Here is a 15,880-nt window from a genome sequence, read left to right as displayed (position 1 = left end):
GTGGAGTTTGGGGACACCAGGGACAGGGATTTGGGGTTTGGGGGCTCCACGGAGAGGGATTTGGAAACTGGGAGATCCAGGGACAGGGATTTGGGGTTTGGGGGCTCCAGGGACAGGGATGTGGGAATTGGGGGCTCCAGAGACAGGGATGTGGAGTTTGGGGACACCAGGGATGGTGATTTGGGGTTTGGGGGCTCCAGGGATGGAGATTTGGGAACTGGGGACTCCAGGGATGGAGATTTGGGAATTGGGGGCTCCAGGGATGGGAATTTGGGGTTTAGGGGCTGCAAGGACAGGGATGTGGAGTTTGGGGGCTCCCAGGACAGTGGTGAGTGCTCCAAGGACAGGGATTTGGGAATTGGGGGCACCAAGGGCAGGGATTTGGGGTTTAGGGGAACCAAAGACACAGATTTTGGATTTGGGGTTTGAGTGCTCCAAGGACAGTGGTGATTGCACCAAGGACAGAGATTTCAGATTTAGGTTCTCCAAGGACAGTGGTGAGTGCTCCAAAGACAGGGATTTGGGATTTGGGAGCTCCAAGGACACAGATTTCAGATATGGGGCCACCAAGGGCAGTGGTGGTTGCACCAAGGATAGAGATTTGGGTGTCCTGAGGACATGGATTTCGGGTTTGGGTGCTCCAAGGACACAGATTTTGGATTTGGGGGCACCCAGGACAGTGGTGGGTGCTGCAAGGACAGGGGTTTGGGGTTTGGAGGCACCAGGGACACAGATTTTGGATGTGGGATTTGGGTGTCCCAAAGACAGGGATTTGGGATTTCCCAGGGGCTCCAAGGACAGGGATTTGGGATTTGGGTGCACAAGGAATAGGATTTGGGACAGGACTGAGGAGCTGAGGGTTCCTCCCGAGGTGGCTCTGGTTCCTCCCAAATTCCTCCCTGAATTCCCAGATTATTCCCTGAATTCCCACGTTCCTAACTGAATTCCCAGATTTCTCTGTGAATTCCCAGATTCACCCTGAATTCCCAGATTATTCCCTGAATTCCCAGATTCCTCCCTGAATTCCCAAATTCCACCCTGAATTCCCAGATTCCTCACCCGTTCTGCTGCTGCTGAGATGCTTTGGGATTTCCCAGCTCATTCCCAGTGGATTTGATTTTCCCCCAGGGAAACAAAGACAGGAAAATGGGATTGAGGATTTTGGAAATCCCAGGAAAGCATCAGATTGCCACAGAAGGACCCAAGGCTGCGTTTTTGCCACAGCCAATTTATCAACAGAAATAATGTTAATATTTATCTGTAATGTTAGTAATTTATCTGTACAGGAAATGTGGGAAATTGATTTATTTTTGATGGGGAGGTTGTAAGGAGCATTTTGATTTCTCTGTTTTAACCTCACTCGTGACTTGCAGGGAAAGAGAAATCCACAAGCTTTGGTTTTTTTAAAAATTTTTAAATAATAAAATGCTCTGGATGTAGACTTTGCCTTCAGCTGATATTTGGGTTCGTTTTTATTTCAATATTATTTTATTTTTAAATAATAAAATGCTCTGAATACAGACTTTGCCTTTGCCTTCAGCTGATATTTCATTAATTTGGAAATGAAAATTAATGAATTTATATTCAATAAATTTTTTTAAAAATTATATTCAATAAAATGAAATTTTTATTCATTTCATTTTTGACCTGGTGATGAACCCAGGGAGAAATCCTGGGAATTCGGGGTCCACCCTGACCTGGAGAAAAAATAAAATAATAATAAAAAACCCCCAGAAAAATCAGAGAAAAAATAATTATTAAAAAAAACCTTAAAAACCCAGAACCCCCCCGAAAAAATTAAAATAAATAAAAATAAAAATATAAAAACAAAAATAGTAAAAATAAAAGAAAGAAAACTCCCAGAAAAATTAATAATTAAAAAAACCTAAAAAACCCAGAACCCCCCCAAAAAATAAAAATAAATAAAAATATTAAAATTAAAATAGTAAGAATTAAAATAAAAACCAGAAAAAAACCTCAGAAAAAAGAAAAATTCCCTGCCCCACAACTCAGCCCAGAGAGGTGCAGAGAGAAGGAAAATGAGTTTAAAAGGGAAGATTTCAGCTCCAGTTAATCCAGACAGCAACAAACCAAGCCGAGAAGGATGAGAGAAAGGTTATTTTTATTTTATTTGATTTTATCCAGATTTTTATTAACAGTGCTTCAAGAGACCAGAGAAGAGAGAGGAGAGGAGAAAAGGGAAAAAAAGGCAAACAGCACAGCAAGAGCTCTGAAATTGTACAGAGTGTGGTGATCACAGAGAAATTCTGGTTCCAGAGGGACAGGGAGCAGAGCTGGGAGGGAAAAGGAGTAAAAATTGGGATAAAGTGGTGCTGGGAGCAGAATTGGGAAGGAAAAAGGAGTAAAAATTGGGATAAAGTGGTGGGAAAAGGAGTAAAAATTGGGATAAAGTGGCACTGGGTGGGAAAAGGAGTAAAAATTGGGAATAAAGTGGTGTTGGGAGCAGGAGGTGAGGAGTGCAGGTAGAGCTTTATTTACAGCAGTGCAGGGCCTGGCCAGGGAGGGCCAAAAAGGGCCAAAAATGGCCAAAAAGGGCCAAAAAGTGGCCAGAAGGGTTTCTGAGGTGGCCAAAAAGGATCTCTGAGCTGCCCACAGCACCTCTGAGCGGGTCAGAAAGGGCTAAAAAGGATCTCTGGCCTGGGCAGAAAATCCAAAAAGCACCTCTGGCCTGGGCAGGAAGGATCTCCTAGCTGGCCAAAGGAGCTCTGGCCTGGTGAAAAAGGGACAAAAAGGGACAAAAAGGGACAAAAAGGGACTCTGGCCTGGTCAGGAAGGGTTCAAAAGGATCTCTGGCCTGGCCAAAGCACCTATGGCCTGGCTGAAGGGCCTCTGGCCTGGTCAGAAAGGGCCAAAAAGAGCCAAAAAGAGCCAAAAAGAGCCTCTGGCCTGGCTAAAGCACCTCTGGCCTGGTCAAAAATGGCCAAAGCGGGCTTCTGGCCTGGTGAAAGTGCCTCTGGGCAGGCCAAAAAGGATCTCTGACCTGATTAAAAAGGGCCAAAAAGGCCCTCTGAGGTGGCCAAAGCACCTCTGGCCTGGCTAAAGGGCCAAAAAGGGCTAAAAATGGCCAAAAAGGCTCTCAGGCCTGGTCAAAGCACCTCAGGCCTGGCCAGAAAGGGATAAAAAGGGCCAAAAAGAGCTAAAAATGGCCAAAAAGGGCTAAAAATGGCCAAAAAGGGTTAAAAATGCCAAAAGGCTGTCTGGCCTGGCCAAAGCACCTCTCCCTGTCCGAGCTGTGGGGATGGATGAATTCTGGGAGCCTCGGCTGGCCTGCTGTCCCCAGGTGTCCCCAGGTGTCCCCAGGTATCCCCAGGTCACTCTGCGGTGCCACCTGAGGGAGCAGCAGCATTGCCACCCCAAAATCCTGGCATTTCCACCCCAAATCCTGGGAATAAAAGCATTCCCACCCCAAAATCCTGGCATTTCCTAGGAATAAAAGCATTTCCACCCCAAAATCCTGGCATTTCCTGCTCCATCCTGCTCCCCAGCTCCCATTCCAGGTGTCCTATAAATCCTTCTCGGGATCTCCCTTGGTTCCACATCCCTCAAAATCCCTCATTTTCTCCCCATTCCCATGGGAAAAGCTCAGGGGGAATCCATTCCAACCCCAAAATCCCTGAGGAACCAGCAGGAATCCTATGGAAACAGCACTCATCTGGTCTGGAATCTCAAACAAAATCCCTTTTTCCTCCAGAATCTTCCAAAAAAACCCATTTTTCCTCCAGAATCTCCCAGAAAAACCCATTTTTCCTCCAGAATCTCAAAAAAACCCCCTTTTCACTACAGAATCTTAAAAAAAAACCCATTTTCCCTCCAGAATCTCCCAAAAACCCCATTTTTCCCCCCGGAATCTCCTCTCCCTCAGCCCCTTTGCTCTGCCAGAGCTCCCTGGCACTTCCCAGCCTCTCCTGTCTTTGGTTGGAAGCAGAAATTCCCTGGCAGCTTGGGACAGGAAATCAGTGCATTTCTTCCCGAGCTCCTGGCTTTTCCTTGCATAATTTATGGCCTTTTTTGGCTGCTCTGAGATGGCCCTGATTTGTTTATTCCGAAATCCTCCCTCCAGTTCTCTCTTTATCTGCAAAAAATTACCTGCAGCGTCGATAATTCCACCTCAGAGGTCTTTTCCAACCTCAATAATTCTCTTTCATGCTGAACTTGTCACACTTTTTTTTCAAATTAAAGGCATAAAATCTTCCAATTCCACTTTTTTCCCCAATAAAATACTCCGAGGAATTTCCCATCTCAGAGGCAGCAACACTGAAATAACCTGAGGCTTCCCTGGATTTTGCTGGAGAGGAGAAAAAAAATCCAAATGCAGAGATCCAAACCCAGACTGGATCCAAGTCCAGGCACTTGGTTAGGGAAGGAAATGTTCACCAGATCCCAAAAAATTCTGATTATGGAGGAATTTGGGCAGTGCCTGGCAGTTTGCTTGCTGTGGCAAAGGCAAATCTCCTCCTGGGAAATGCTGAAGTGTAGAGAAAATACTCACACGGCCTTGGGGAATAAAAATAAAAAATGGGAAAATTTGAAAATAGTAATTTTATGGATCAGATATTCCCATGGGGATTGGACAACACAAATCCAGCTGCGTTCGAGGCAGGAAAACGAGGAAATTCTCATTCTCTCATCATCCCCAGAGCCTGGAAATGCATTTCCTTCACTGAAAATGAATTTTCTGTGCACCTTCCCCACTCTCCCCTCCCGAATTCGGAGCTCACACATCCCCCCACACACACCCCGAGCAAAAATAACAATCAAAGAAACATGGAAAATGGGGAGAAGTGCCTCCTTAGCGTGTTTTTCCGGGAGAAATGTTCATTTTAGGGGCTGCAGGATGTGCTCAAGTGTTGGGTTATATCTCAAATAAAAGGCATTTAACGCCTCATGAGTTGTAGGATGAAAACAGAGAGGGGAGGAGGGAGGGGAAAAAAAGGAAAATCAGGGGGGAGGAAAAGCAAGGTTTGGAAAAATATTCCCTAGCAACGCTACAAAAGAATCCTGACATTAAATACAGACCGACTGTATTGAATAAAAATTGCACTAGTCCTCTGGGCACATCAATCATCGTAATAAATTAAATACTTAACAATTCCACGGATTAAAAAAGACAGCACAAAACCCATAATAACAAAAGAACATAAAACCCCCCCAAATACTGTCAGGTAGGAAAAGTGCACCGAGTTGCTTTATACATTGACTCTAAATAAAGTACCAATACATGATCAAGAATCAATTGTCTGCTTTTTGCATCAGTATTTACATTTTTTTTTTTTTTTCTTTTTAAATCTCGACTTCATTTACTCCAGCAGTGAGTCTGAGCTTCCAGGGAGCCAACTGGACCAGGATTTCCAGCCAGAATTCCCGGGAAAGTGAAATAAAACGACCCAAAAGCGGAAGCCGCGGTTGTCCTTGGATCAGGAAGGATCAGTCGGGGTCCTAACTCCTCCTAAAAAGCTGGGAAAAGGAATTGGGGTGTTTGGAGTTGCTGTACAGGTGAATAAAAAATCATCTCCAGGCAGTGGCTGTGCTGGAATCTGAGCAGAGCGGGAGCGTGGCAGTGCTGGGATTTGGGAATTTGGGAATTTGGGAATGATTTCCAACTCCCGAGAGCTTGGGAGGAGCCTGGAATGATTCCCTGCGTGGAAAAAGGGGAATCAGCACCAAAAATTGCCTGGATTGATGCAGATCAGCACAAAGTGGGGAAAGAGGGAATTCCCTGCGGGAATCTCCCAGCTCCTGAGCAGGATCGTGGCAGTGCTGGGACTTCCAATTCACTTCTGAGCGCTTGGAAGGACCTGGAAAAGATTCCCAGCGTGGAAAGAGCACAATTCCAGGAGAATCAGCACCAAAAAACGCCTGGATTGATGCAGACCAGAAAAAATCGAGGCAGGAGTGAGGAGAAAACTCCCTGCAGGAATCTCCCAGCTCCCGACCCGGAGCAGGATCGTGGCAATAGTGGAATTTTTACCTAATTTCCAAGAGCTTTGAGGGACCTGGAAAAGGCTCCCAGCGTGGAAAGGGCAGAGGTGGAACTTCCACTGCATTTCCAAGAGCTTGGAAGGACCTGGAAAAGATTCCCAGCGTGGAAAGGGAAATTTCCAGGAGAATCAGCACCAAAAATCGCCTGGATTGATGCAAATTAGCACAAATTTGGGGTCAGAGAGAAGAGGGAATTCCCTTTGGGAATCTCCCAGCTCCCGAGCCGGGAAGCAGAGCAGGATCGTGGCAATAGTGGAATTTCTACTTCACCCTCGAGAGCTCTGAGGAACCCTGGAAAAGATTCCCAGTGCGGAAAAGGGGAATCGAGGGGGAATCAGCACCAAAAACCGCCTGGATTGATGCAGATCGGCAGGAATTTGGGGTCAGAGAGAAGAGGGAATTCCCTGCGGGAATCTCCCGGCTCCTGACCCGGGAAGAAGAAGGTCCAGGGTGGGATGATGGTTGTGTGAATCGCTCCAGGAGCTGGGCTGGGTGTCCCGGGGGGATCCGGGTTTGTCCCGGGGGGATCCGGGTTTGTCCCCAGGGACACCAGCACCCTGCTGCAGGCAAACTGGGATTTCGGGGCGGATTTTGGGAGCAGGATCAGCACCAGCCGTGCCGGGAGCAGCCAGGGCACTGCTCAGCCCTGCATTTCCCATGGCCAGCGGGATGAAGAGGCTGGAATGACACGGAAAAGGTGACAAAACCGGGCAGGGACACCCAGGGGAAAGCAGCGCCCTGCTCGGGAGGAGAGGCAGTGAAATCTGGGGGAATTTGGGTCAGGAAGGAGAAAAAACTCAAAGAAAGGAGCGAAAGATGAGCTCCAGGAGCTTCTCCAGCCTGCCCAGGATGGGGAGGCAGCGAAATTTGGGGGAATTTGGGTCAGTGCGTGCTCCAAGAGCACAGGAGAGCTTCAGCCCAGGCACGGAGCAGCCAGAAAGGGGAATTTTCACTCCCCAAGATCGCTGGGAAGAGAATATTCCTGATTGAAGGAAGCACAAGAGGCCCTGGGGGCAGATTTTGCACCACGGAGTCACCAGGGCCATTCCAGACTCGGGGACAGAGCAGAGCTCATCCCAAAGCTCCGGGGAAATGGGGATTGCACGATTCTCCTGGCTGCAGGAAAACCTGGGACAGAGCTTCCCTAAGGAAGCAGGAATTCTCTAAGGAAGCAGGAATTCCCTAAGGAAAGAGGAATTCCCTAAGGAAGCAGAAATTCTCTAATGAAGAAGGAATTCCCTAAGGAAGCAGGAATTCCCTAAGGAAAGAGGAATTTCCTTGAGCCAGGACAGACCCAGTACAGCCTCTTCATGGTGTGGAAGTGCTGCTGAGGGGGAAGAGCTGCTCCCTCGATATCCCAGGACACAATTCCAGCCCCAGGAACAAACCTGGCCGAGGTTTCCAGGCAGGGAGGGAGAATTCCCGAGCAGAAGGATGAGGAATCAGAGGATTGGGGATTGCTGGCCATGGAGCAGGAGGGTTGGGGATCTGCCTGGGATTCCCTGCGAGGTCTGCATCCCCTCGGGATGATCCGTAAGGCACTGGGGCCTGACTCTGGAGCCCGGGCAGGGATGTCACCTCTGAGCCCTGACAGCCTCCGGTGCCAGCTGGGGACATCGGGAAGAGGCTCTGACAGGGCAACTCCAGCTCTGGCAGAGCATTCCAGAGGTTCTGGTTAATTAACCCCAATTGGTTAATTGGGGACATCGGGAAAAAGCTCCTACAGGGCAATTCCAGCTCTCAAAGAGCATTCCAGACCTCCTGGACAACCTCTGGTGCCAACTGCAGTTGGGGACATCAGGAAAAGGTTCTGACAGGGCAATTCCAGCTGCAAACTCCCACCCTGAGCATTCCAGAGCTCCTGGACAAACTCTGGAAGCCATTTGCAGTTGGGGGCATTGGGAAAATGCTCTGACAGGATAATTCCAGCTCTGACAGAGCATTCCAGAGCTCCTGGAAAACTTCTGGTGCCAACTGCAGTTGGGGACATCAGGAAAAGGCTCTGACAGGGTAATTCCAGCTGCAAACTGCCACCCTGAGCATTCCAGAGCTCCTGGACAACCTCTGGTGCCAATCGGGGACATCAGGAAAAGGTTCTGACAGGGCAATTCCAGCTCTGACCTTCCAGCCTGAGCATTCCAGAGCTCCTAGACAACCTCTGGAAGCCAATTGCAGCTGGGGGCATTGGGAAAAGGCTCCGACAGGGTAATTCCAGCTCCGACAGAGCATTCCAGAGCTCCTGGACAACCAACTGGGGATGTCAGGAAAAGGTTCCCACAGGGCAATTCCAGCTCCAACCTCCCAGCCTGAGTGTTCCCGAGGTCCTGGACCTGTGGTGCCAGTTGGGGACATTGGGGAAAAGCTCCAGAGGGCAATCCCGGCTCTGACAGAGCATTCCCAAGGTCCCCAAGTCCCCCCAAGTCGGGACAGCACAGCTCCAGAGACACGAGACAGCGACAAAGTGCTGCAAGGAGAACCACATTCCCTCACTGGATCCCGGGAAAAAGGAGAGGAACACAGAGATCCTGCTGCTCCCTGGAGCTCCGAGCTGCAGAGGAAGGAGCTCCGACATGCGGGCAGAGCGCGGAGGGGATGCATGCAAGTGGAATTCTGAAATCCTGCTGAAATCCTGCAGGGAGCAGGGGATTGGGGAATCGAACCGGGCTGCCCCTCCCGGCCCCGAGCCCATCGCCTGCGACAAGCTTGTCCCGGGAATCCCGCGGGGATCGGCGCTGCCGCTGCGGGAGTGCGGCGGGATGGAGCAGGGCAGCTATGGCTTGGAGCAGCGGGAAGGAGCAGGGCTGGTTTGGTCCTGAGAGCAGCGAGGGGTGAGGAGCCGGCCATCCCAATCCCGATCCCGATCCCGATCACAGCCCTTCCCGGCATTCCGGAGCATCCCTGCCCCAAAATCAGCGCCGGCCTGGCGGGGAGGACACCTCGGAGTTGTCCCAGGGGCAGAGAGGGTTGAGGACTCCACAATCCCTGCCAGAATTCCAAGCCAACTCCGGTTCACCCAGGAGCTCTTCACCCGATCCTGCTGCTGGTGGTTCTCTCCTGGTCACAGAGGCTTTTTTCCTTTTCTTCTCTTGGTTGTTTGTTTCATTTCCCATTTTTCTGACAACTCTAAGCTCATCTCCCGCACTTCCCACACACTCCACTCCACACGCCGCCGCCTGGGAAGCTCCAACTCCGGAACAAAAAAACCCAAACCAACCATCCAGCAGCCAAGCGTGAGAACCAAACAGCAAAACCCCCTCGGCCTCCCCGCCAAGGGCAGCGGCGCAGGCGTCGAAAACAGACCGAATCCGCGAGGAAAACACCGAGAGACGCGAGGCTGGGAATGCCGGGGGCGCCGGGAGCGCGGAGCCGTCACTAACACTCGTCGATGTTGAGGCTGATGAACTCCTGGATGCATTTCCTGTACTGCAGCTCCGTGGGGCTGTTGCTGGGGTACTGGCCTGGCTGCCCCAAGGGCCCCTCGGCCTCCCTCATCTCCTCGTTCATCCTGGCCAGGCGCAGCCTGCGGGGAGCATGGGGCAGGGGGGAATGGGGTTATTCCTGCTCTGCTGGCAGCGTTTCCTGGCGTTTCCCGGTTCCCAGGGAGTGATTCCCAATGTTTCCCAGTATTTCCCAGTCCCCAGGCAGTGTTTTCCAATGTTTCCCAGTATTTCCCAGTCCCCAGGCAGTGCTTCCCAGTCCCCAGGGAGTGTTTGCCAATGTTTCCTAATCTCCAGATAGTGCTTCCCAGTGCTTCCCAGTGTCTTCCAGTTCCCAGGCAGTGTTTCCTAGTGTTTCCCAGTATTTCCCAGTTCCCTGGCACTGTTTCCCAGTGCTTCCCACTCCCCAGGCAGTGTTCCCCAGTATTTCTCAGTCCTGAGGAGCATTTCCCAGTATCTCCCAGTTCCCAGGCAGTGTTTCCCAATGCCTAGGCAGCCTTTCCCCATGTTTCCCAGTATTTCCCAGTTCCCAGACAGTGTTTCCCTGAGTCTCCTGGTGTTTCCCAGTCCCCAGGCAGTGTTTCCCGGTATTTCCCGGTGTTTTCTGATATTTCCCAGTCCCTAAGCAATCTTTCCCAGTCCCTGGGCAGTGTTTCCTGATGTTTCCCAGTGTTTCCCAGTCCCTGGGCAGTGTTTCCTGATGTTTCCCAGTGTTTCCCAGTCCCTGGGCAGTGTTTTCCTGTATTTCCCAGCATTTCCTGGAGTTTCCTGCTATTTCCCAGTCCCTGGGCAGTGTTTCCTGATGTTCCCCAGGGTTTCCCAGTCCCTGGGCAGTGTTTTCCCGTATTTCCCAGCATTTCCTGGAGTTTCCTGCTATTTCCCAGTCCCTGGGCAGTGTTTCCTGATGTTTCCCAGTGTTTCCCAGTCCCTGGGCAGTGTTTTCCCAGCATTTCCTGGAGTTTCCTGCTATTTCCCAGTCCCTGGGCAGTGTTTCCTGATGTTTCCCAGTGTTTCCCAGTCCCTGGGCAGTGTTTTCCCAGCATTTCCTGAAGTTTTCTGCTATTTCCCAGTCCCTGGGCAGTGTTTCCTGATGTTTCCCAGTGTTTCCCGCTATTTCCCCGGTGTTCCCCGCTGTTTCCCAATCCCTGGGCAGTATCCCCCAGTATCCCCCAGTATTCCCCAGTACTCCCCAGTACTCCCCAGTATCCCCCAGTATCCCCCAGCGTTCCCAGCGCTCACAGGGTGACGATGTCAGCGTTGGCCGCCTGCACGGCGATGCTCAGCGGGTCCTGCCCGTCGCCATCCACCGCGTGCTGGTTGGCGCCGCGCTTCAGGAACAGACACACCTGCCTGGAAACGGGGGACATGAGGGATTTCAGGGCGGGAATTCCAGCTCCAGGAGCACGGAATTCCCAGATTTCCACCATATGGAATTCCCTCACAATCGTCACAATCATCCCAATCCCCGTGGGGATCACAGCAGGGACACGGAGGGATTCAATCCCCGTCCCAAAGTCATCTTGGAACCATCTGATCCCAAATCCCAAAGTCATCTTGGAAACAACTGATCCCAAATCCCAAAGTCATCTTGGAACCAACTGATCCCAAATCCCAAAGTCATCTTGGAACCAACTGATCCCAAATCCTCCTCTCTAGCATCCAACCCTTCACCGATGATCCATCCCAGGACTCCATGGATTTGATTTTCTGGAGGATAATGATCTCTGTGATCCCACAGATCGATCATGGAGGTAATTATCCCCAAATTCCAAAAGGGGTAATTTGGCCTCCACACCTCCATTCCTTTCTGACTCCAAGTGAAGCTGTGCCTGCCAGAATTTGGAGGTTTCTGCCTTTATTTAGGCAGAATAAAACAATAAAAATTGGGGGTTTTAGGGTAATAAAGGGATAAATAAAACACAGAGAATCCCAGACTGGTTTGGGTAGAAGAGACCCCAAAGCTCATCCCATTCCATGGGTGATGAATTCCATAATCCCAGGTTGCTCCAACCCATCCTTGGGCACTTCCAGGACTGGGAATTCCCTGGGAATCCCATTCTCTGGAAATTCCACCCCAGGCAAGCATTTCACCCCAAAATCCCATCTAACCCAGCTCCAAGTCCCCAATCTGCTCCGAACCCCACATTTCACAAATCAATTCCCCCCAAACCCCAAATCCCCATGACTCCCAGAGTTCTCCAGCTGCAGATCCCATTCCGGGGGTGGAAATTTGGGGACTCTCACCCGGTGTGGCCCAGGTAGGTGGCGTGGTGCAGCGGGCCGCGGCCCCGCGAGTCTCTTTGGTTGACATCAGCCCCGTTCTGCAGCAGGAACTCACAGGCTATCAAGGAGCCCTGCAGAGGGAAATTGGGATTTTTCCGTGGATTCAGCCGGCAGGATGCACAGGCTGGACAATTCCTGTGGTGATATATCCTGTGGTTTTAAAATGTCAAAATATCCTGTCATGATGTCTTTTGTGTTTCAAGCGGAATTGGAAAAAGCTTTTGATCCAAAATGCACTAAAATGAGCAAATTTTAGGTCAAATCCCATGAGTGATGCTTTAGGATTTTAGCTTCTGTATTTTCCGTGGATCTGTAATCCTGTGATTCTCTAGTGTGTAACTCTGGGCTCCATACAGGTGTTAAGCTTATTTCTCTAATTTTTTAGACAAAAGAATTCCTCTCCAAGCCCAAAACTCAAGGACACCTCACCTCACTGTCTCAGACCCTGAGATATGTAAACAACAGTGAATTAATTGGGGGAGCAAACTTGGGGTAATTGACTTCATTAGCTGAAGGTGTAATTGGAGGATTAAACCTCAATATGCAAATGGACAGAAGTTATAAAGTATGAAAAAACTGTGACCTTATAAAAAACCTATAATGTATGAAAAACCTGTGAGCTTATAAAGAACCTACTAAATATGAAAAATGTGTGACCTCATAAAAACGTATAAAGTATGAACAACCCATGACCTGCTGTCCATTTAGGGTGTAGCCCCTGGTTGGGCTGTGAGTGCCCTAAATGCACCTGAAGACCCTTCAACAAACACATAAAGAAATATAAATATATTAAAAAATATAAAAATAAATCTAAATAGCCCTAAATGCACCTGAAGACCCTTCAATAAATACATAAAGAAATATAAATATATTAAAAAAGATCAAAATAAATCTAAATATATTAAAAAGGTAAAAATAAAAACAAATATATAAATAAATATATAAACACTGCTTGTTATTCTCTGAACTTTGCTAGCCACTCTAGGCATGAAGAATGCTCCAAACCAGATCCAGGAGCTCCCATCCCTTTCCCATTCCCATTCCCATTCCCAATCCCGTTCCCATTCCCATTCCTGTTCCCATCCCATCCCATCCCATTCCCATCCCATCCCATCCCCATTCCCATCCCCGTTCCCGTTCCCATTCCCATTCCCATCCCATCCCATTCCCATTCCCATCCCCATTCTGTTCCCATTCCCATTCCCATTCCCATTCCCATTCCCATCCCCATCCTGTTCCCATCCCCATCCCATCCCATCCCATCCCATCCCATCCCCATTCCCATCCCCATTCCCATTCCCATCCCCATCCCATTCCATTCCCATTCCCATTCCCATTCCCATTCCCATCCCATCCCCATCCTGTTCCCATCCCATTCCATCCCCGTTCCCATTCCCATTCCATTCCATCCCATCCCATTCCCATCCCGTTCCCATCCCCATCCCCATTCCCATCCCCATCCCCATCCCCATTCCCATTCCCATTCCCATTCCCATTCCCATTCCCATTCCCATCCCATCCCCATCCCATCCCATTCCCATCCCATCCCACCCCATTATCCCATTCCATCCCATCATCCCATCCCATTATCCCATCCCATCCCTTTCCCATTCCCATTCCCATTCCCATCCCATCCCATCCCATCCCATCCCATCCCATCCCATCCCCATCCCCATTCCCAATCCCATCCCCATCCCCATCATCCCATCCCATTATCCCATCCCCACGCACCCCGCTGACAGCCTGGATCAGTGGGGTTTTGCTCTCATCCTCCTCGTTGGCCCAGTTGATCTCGGCCCCGTGCGCCATCGCCTCGGCCATCAGCGGCAGGTTGCGGCTCTGCGCCGCGCGGTACAGCAGCAGCCCGGGGTGCAGCTCACGGACATCCTCCAGGTCTGACACCTCCTGCTCCATCTCCGCCTCGCCGCTCGACTCCTCGGACGCCTCGCACTCTGCGGGGACAGGGTGGGGAGGGGTCAGCCTGGGTTTGTGTTCCTGCTGCCAGTCCTGGGGCTTTATGTAGATATTTCTGGCTTTGTTTTGGGGAAATTCGGTGGGAAGAGAATCCCATGCTGGGGTGGGTGGGAAGGTGATGCCTGGTGATTTTTTTGTCCTTTCTTTATACCCTTTTTATAAATTTTTATAGCCTTTTTAGATATTTGATACCCTTTAAATGCATTTTTATACCCTTTAAATGTACTTTTATACTCTTTAAATGTATTTTTATACCCTTTTTATAAATTTATACCCGTTTTATACATTTTATACCCTTTTTATACATTTTTATACCCTTGTTATACAATTTTATACCCTTTTCCTCTCCTTGTACCCTTCACAAACACTCCAGACAGAGCCCTGCCCAGATGCCACCCCCAGGTGCCACCACACTGTCACACTGTCCACCAGGGAGGTGACAAAGCCTTCCCCAGGTGCCACCCACCCTCCTCTGTCACACTGTCCACCAGGGAGGTGACAAAGCCCTGCTCAGGTGCCACCACCCTCCTGTGTCACCCTGTCCCTCACAGAGGTGACAAAGTCGTGCTCAGGTGCCACCCACCTTTCTCTGTCACCCTGTCCCTCACAGAGGTGACAAAGCCCTGCTCAGGTGCCACCCACCTCCCTCTGTCACCCTGTCCCTCACAGAGGTGACAAAGCCCTGCTCAGGTGCCACCACCCTCCTGTGACACACTGTCCCTGTGACAAAGCCCTGCTCAGGTGCCACCACTCTCCTGTGTCACCCTGTCCCTCACAGAGGTGACAAAGCCCTGCTCAGGTGCCACCCACCTTACTCGGTGACACTGTCTCTCACAGAGGTGACAAAGCCCTGCTCAGGTGCCACCACCCTCCTGTGTCACACTGTCCCTCATGGAGGTGACAAAGCCCTGCTCAGGTGCCACCACCCTCCTGTGTCACCCTGTCCCTCACGGAGGTGACAAAGCCCTGCTCAGGTGCCACCCACCTTCCTCGGTGACGCTGTCCACCACGGAGCCAAACACCAGGATGTCGGTGCTGCCATCGGTGCTCCCTCCCAGGCCACTGTCACTGCTCAGACCTGCGGGGCCAACAGGACACAAAGCAAGGCCACTTTAACCCCCAGGCCCCCCAGAGCCGAGCCCAGCCCAGCCGGGGGGGACAGGGACGTCACACACACCACTGGCATGGGGACAGGGCACAGGGACAGGGCGCTGCCACCCCACTCAGCCCTGAGGAGAAGCCTCCATGGTGGCAATGTCCCCACGGTGGCCGTGTCCCCACGGTGGCCCTCATGCAGGGATGCTCCAACACTGCCACAGCACTGGGGACAGCTGGGGACAGCCCCTGCGGCCATCCCTGAGGGGTGTGACGGAGACTGGAGCGGAGCAGCAGCAGAGACAGGGTGGCACGAGGTGGCACTGCACAGCCAGACCCCTCTGTGCTCGGAACAAACAAACAAACTCAGAGCTCTGCAGCTGGCACTTGGGTTGGTTGGCATGGCTGGGCTGAGTCACAGCTGGAGCCAAATCTCAGCTGGAGCCAAATCACAGCTGGAGCCAAATCACAGCTGGAGTTGAATCACAGCTGGAGTTGAATCACATCTGGGGCTAAGTCACAGCTGGAGTTGAATCACAGCTGGAGTTGAATCACAGCTGGAGCTAAATCACATCTGGAGCCAAATCACAGCTGGAGCTGAATCACATCTGGAGCTAAACCAAACTCTGGAATTGTTCTCATCCATTCCCAGAATCTCCTCCCTGTCCCGCAGTGCTTCCCACCTTCCCTGCCTGGCTCCATCCAAGGAATCCCAGAATCCAAGGGGTTTTTTGGGATCCCAAGGGATCCTAAAGCTCATCCTGCTCCTGACCCATGGCAGGGACAGCTCCCCCTGTCCCAGGGTGCTCCAAACCCATCCAGCCTGGCCTGGGATGCCTCCAGGGATGGAGGTGAAGGACAAAGCCACTTGTCTGAGGTCACACGAGGTGTCAGGGGAGGGGAAACTTCCTCAGATTGCACCAAAATGGTCAGGAAAAGGAGAGAAAGGCAGGAAGAAGGAATTGCTCCTGCAGGAAGAGGGATGGATGTTCCCTTTGTCCTGAGGGATGGCTGGCCAGCCTTGGGAATTCACTGTGGATTCACCTTCTCTTGGGATTCACCTCTCTTGGATTCACCTCCTCTCTGGGTTC

The 15,880-nt window shown here is 50.8% G+C and overlaps 1 protein-coding gene and 1 long non-coding RNA gene across 7 annotated transcripts in view; one reads left to right on the top strand and one right to left on the bottom strand.

Annotated features, from left to right (window-relative positions):
* The first annotated feature begins 98 nt into the window (after positions 1–98).
* LOC146428213 (uncharacterized) lies at positions 99–1,413 on the top strand. Its single transcript, XR_014856111.1, has 2 exons — positions 99–423; positions 496–1,413. It is a non-coding gene; the product is annotated as an uncharacterized LOC146428213 (long non-coding RNA).
* A 3,380-nt stretch (positions 1,414–4,793) lies between these two features.
* ACAP3 (ArfGAP with coiled-coil, ankyrin repeat and PH domains 3) overlaps positions 4,794–15,880 on the bottom strand; it is a 79,754-nt gene continuing 68,667 nt past the window's right edge. For 4 of the 6 annotated variants that reach the window (XM_085080180.1, XM_085080184.1, XM_085080179.1 and 1 more), the window contains 5 exons: positions 14,680–14,772; positions 13,452–13,672; positions 11,682–11,791; positions 10,677–10,787; positions 4,794–9,520 (listed from right to left, as the gene is read on the bottom strand). In XM_085080180.1, the coding sequence (XP_084936306.1) occupies positions 9,373–9,520; positions 10,677–10,787; positions 11,682–11,791; positions 13,452–13,672; positions 14,680–14,772 (683 nt within the window). In that variant the 3' untranslated portion in view covers positions 4,794–9,372. Of the gene's footprint in view, positions 9,521–10,676; positions 10,788–11,681; positions 11,792–13,451; positions 13,673–14,679; positions 14,782–15,880 lie in introns of all 6 variants that reach the window. The other 2 variants (XM_085080182.1, XM_085080181.1) reach the window with 1 other exon arrangement.

This window comes from Lichenostomus cassidix, chromosome 21 (assembly GCF_008360975.1).
Source record: "Lichenostomus cassidix isolate B80296 chromosome 21, HeHo_3.0, whole genome shotgun sequence".
Lineage (NCBI taxonomy): Eukaryota > Metazoa > Chordata > Aves > Passeriformes > Meliphagidae > Lichenostomus > Lichenostomus cassidix.
The sequence above is the reverse complement of the archived record's forward strand: the minus strand, read 5'-3'. Positions and strand labels throughout refer to the sequence as shown.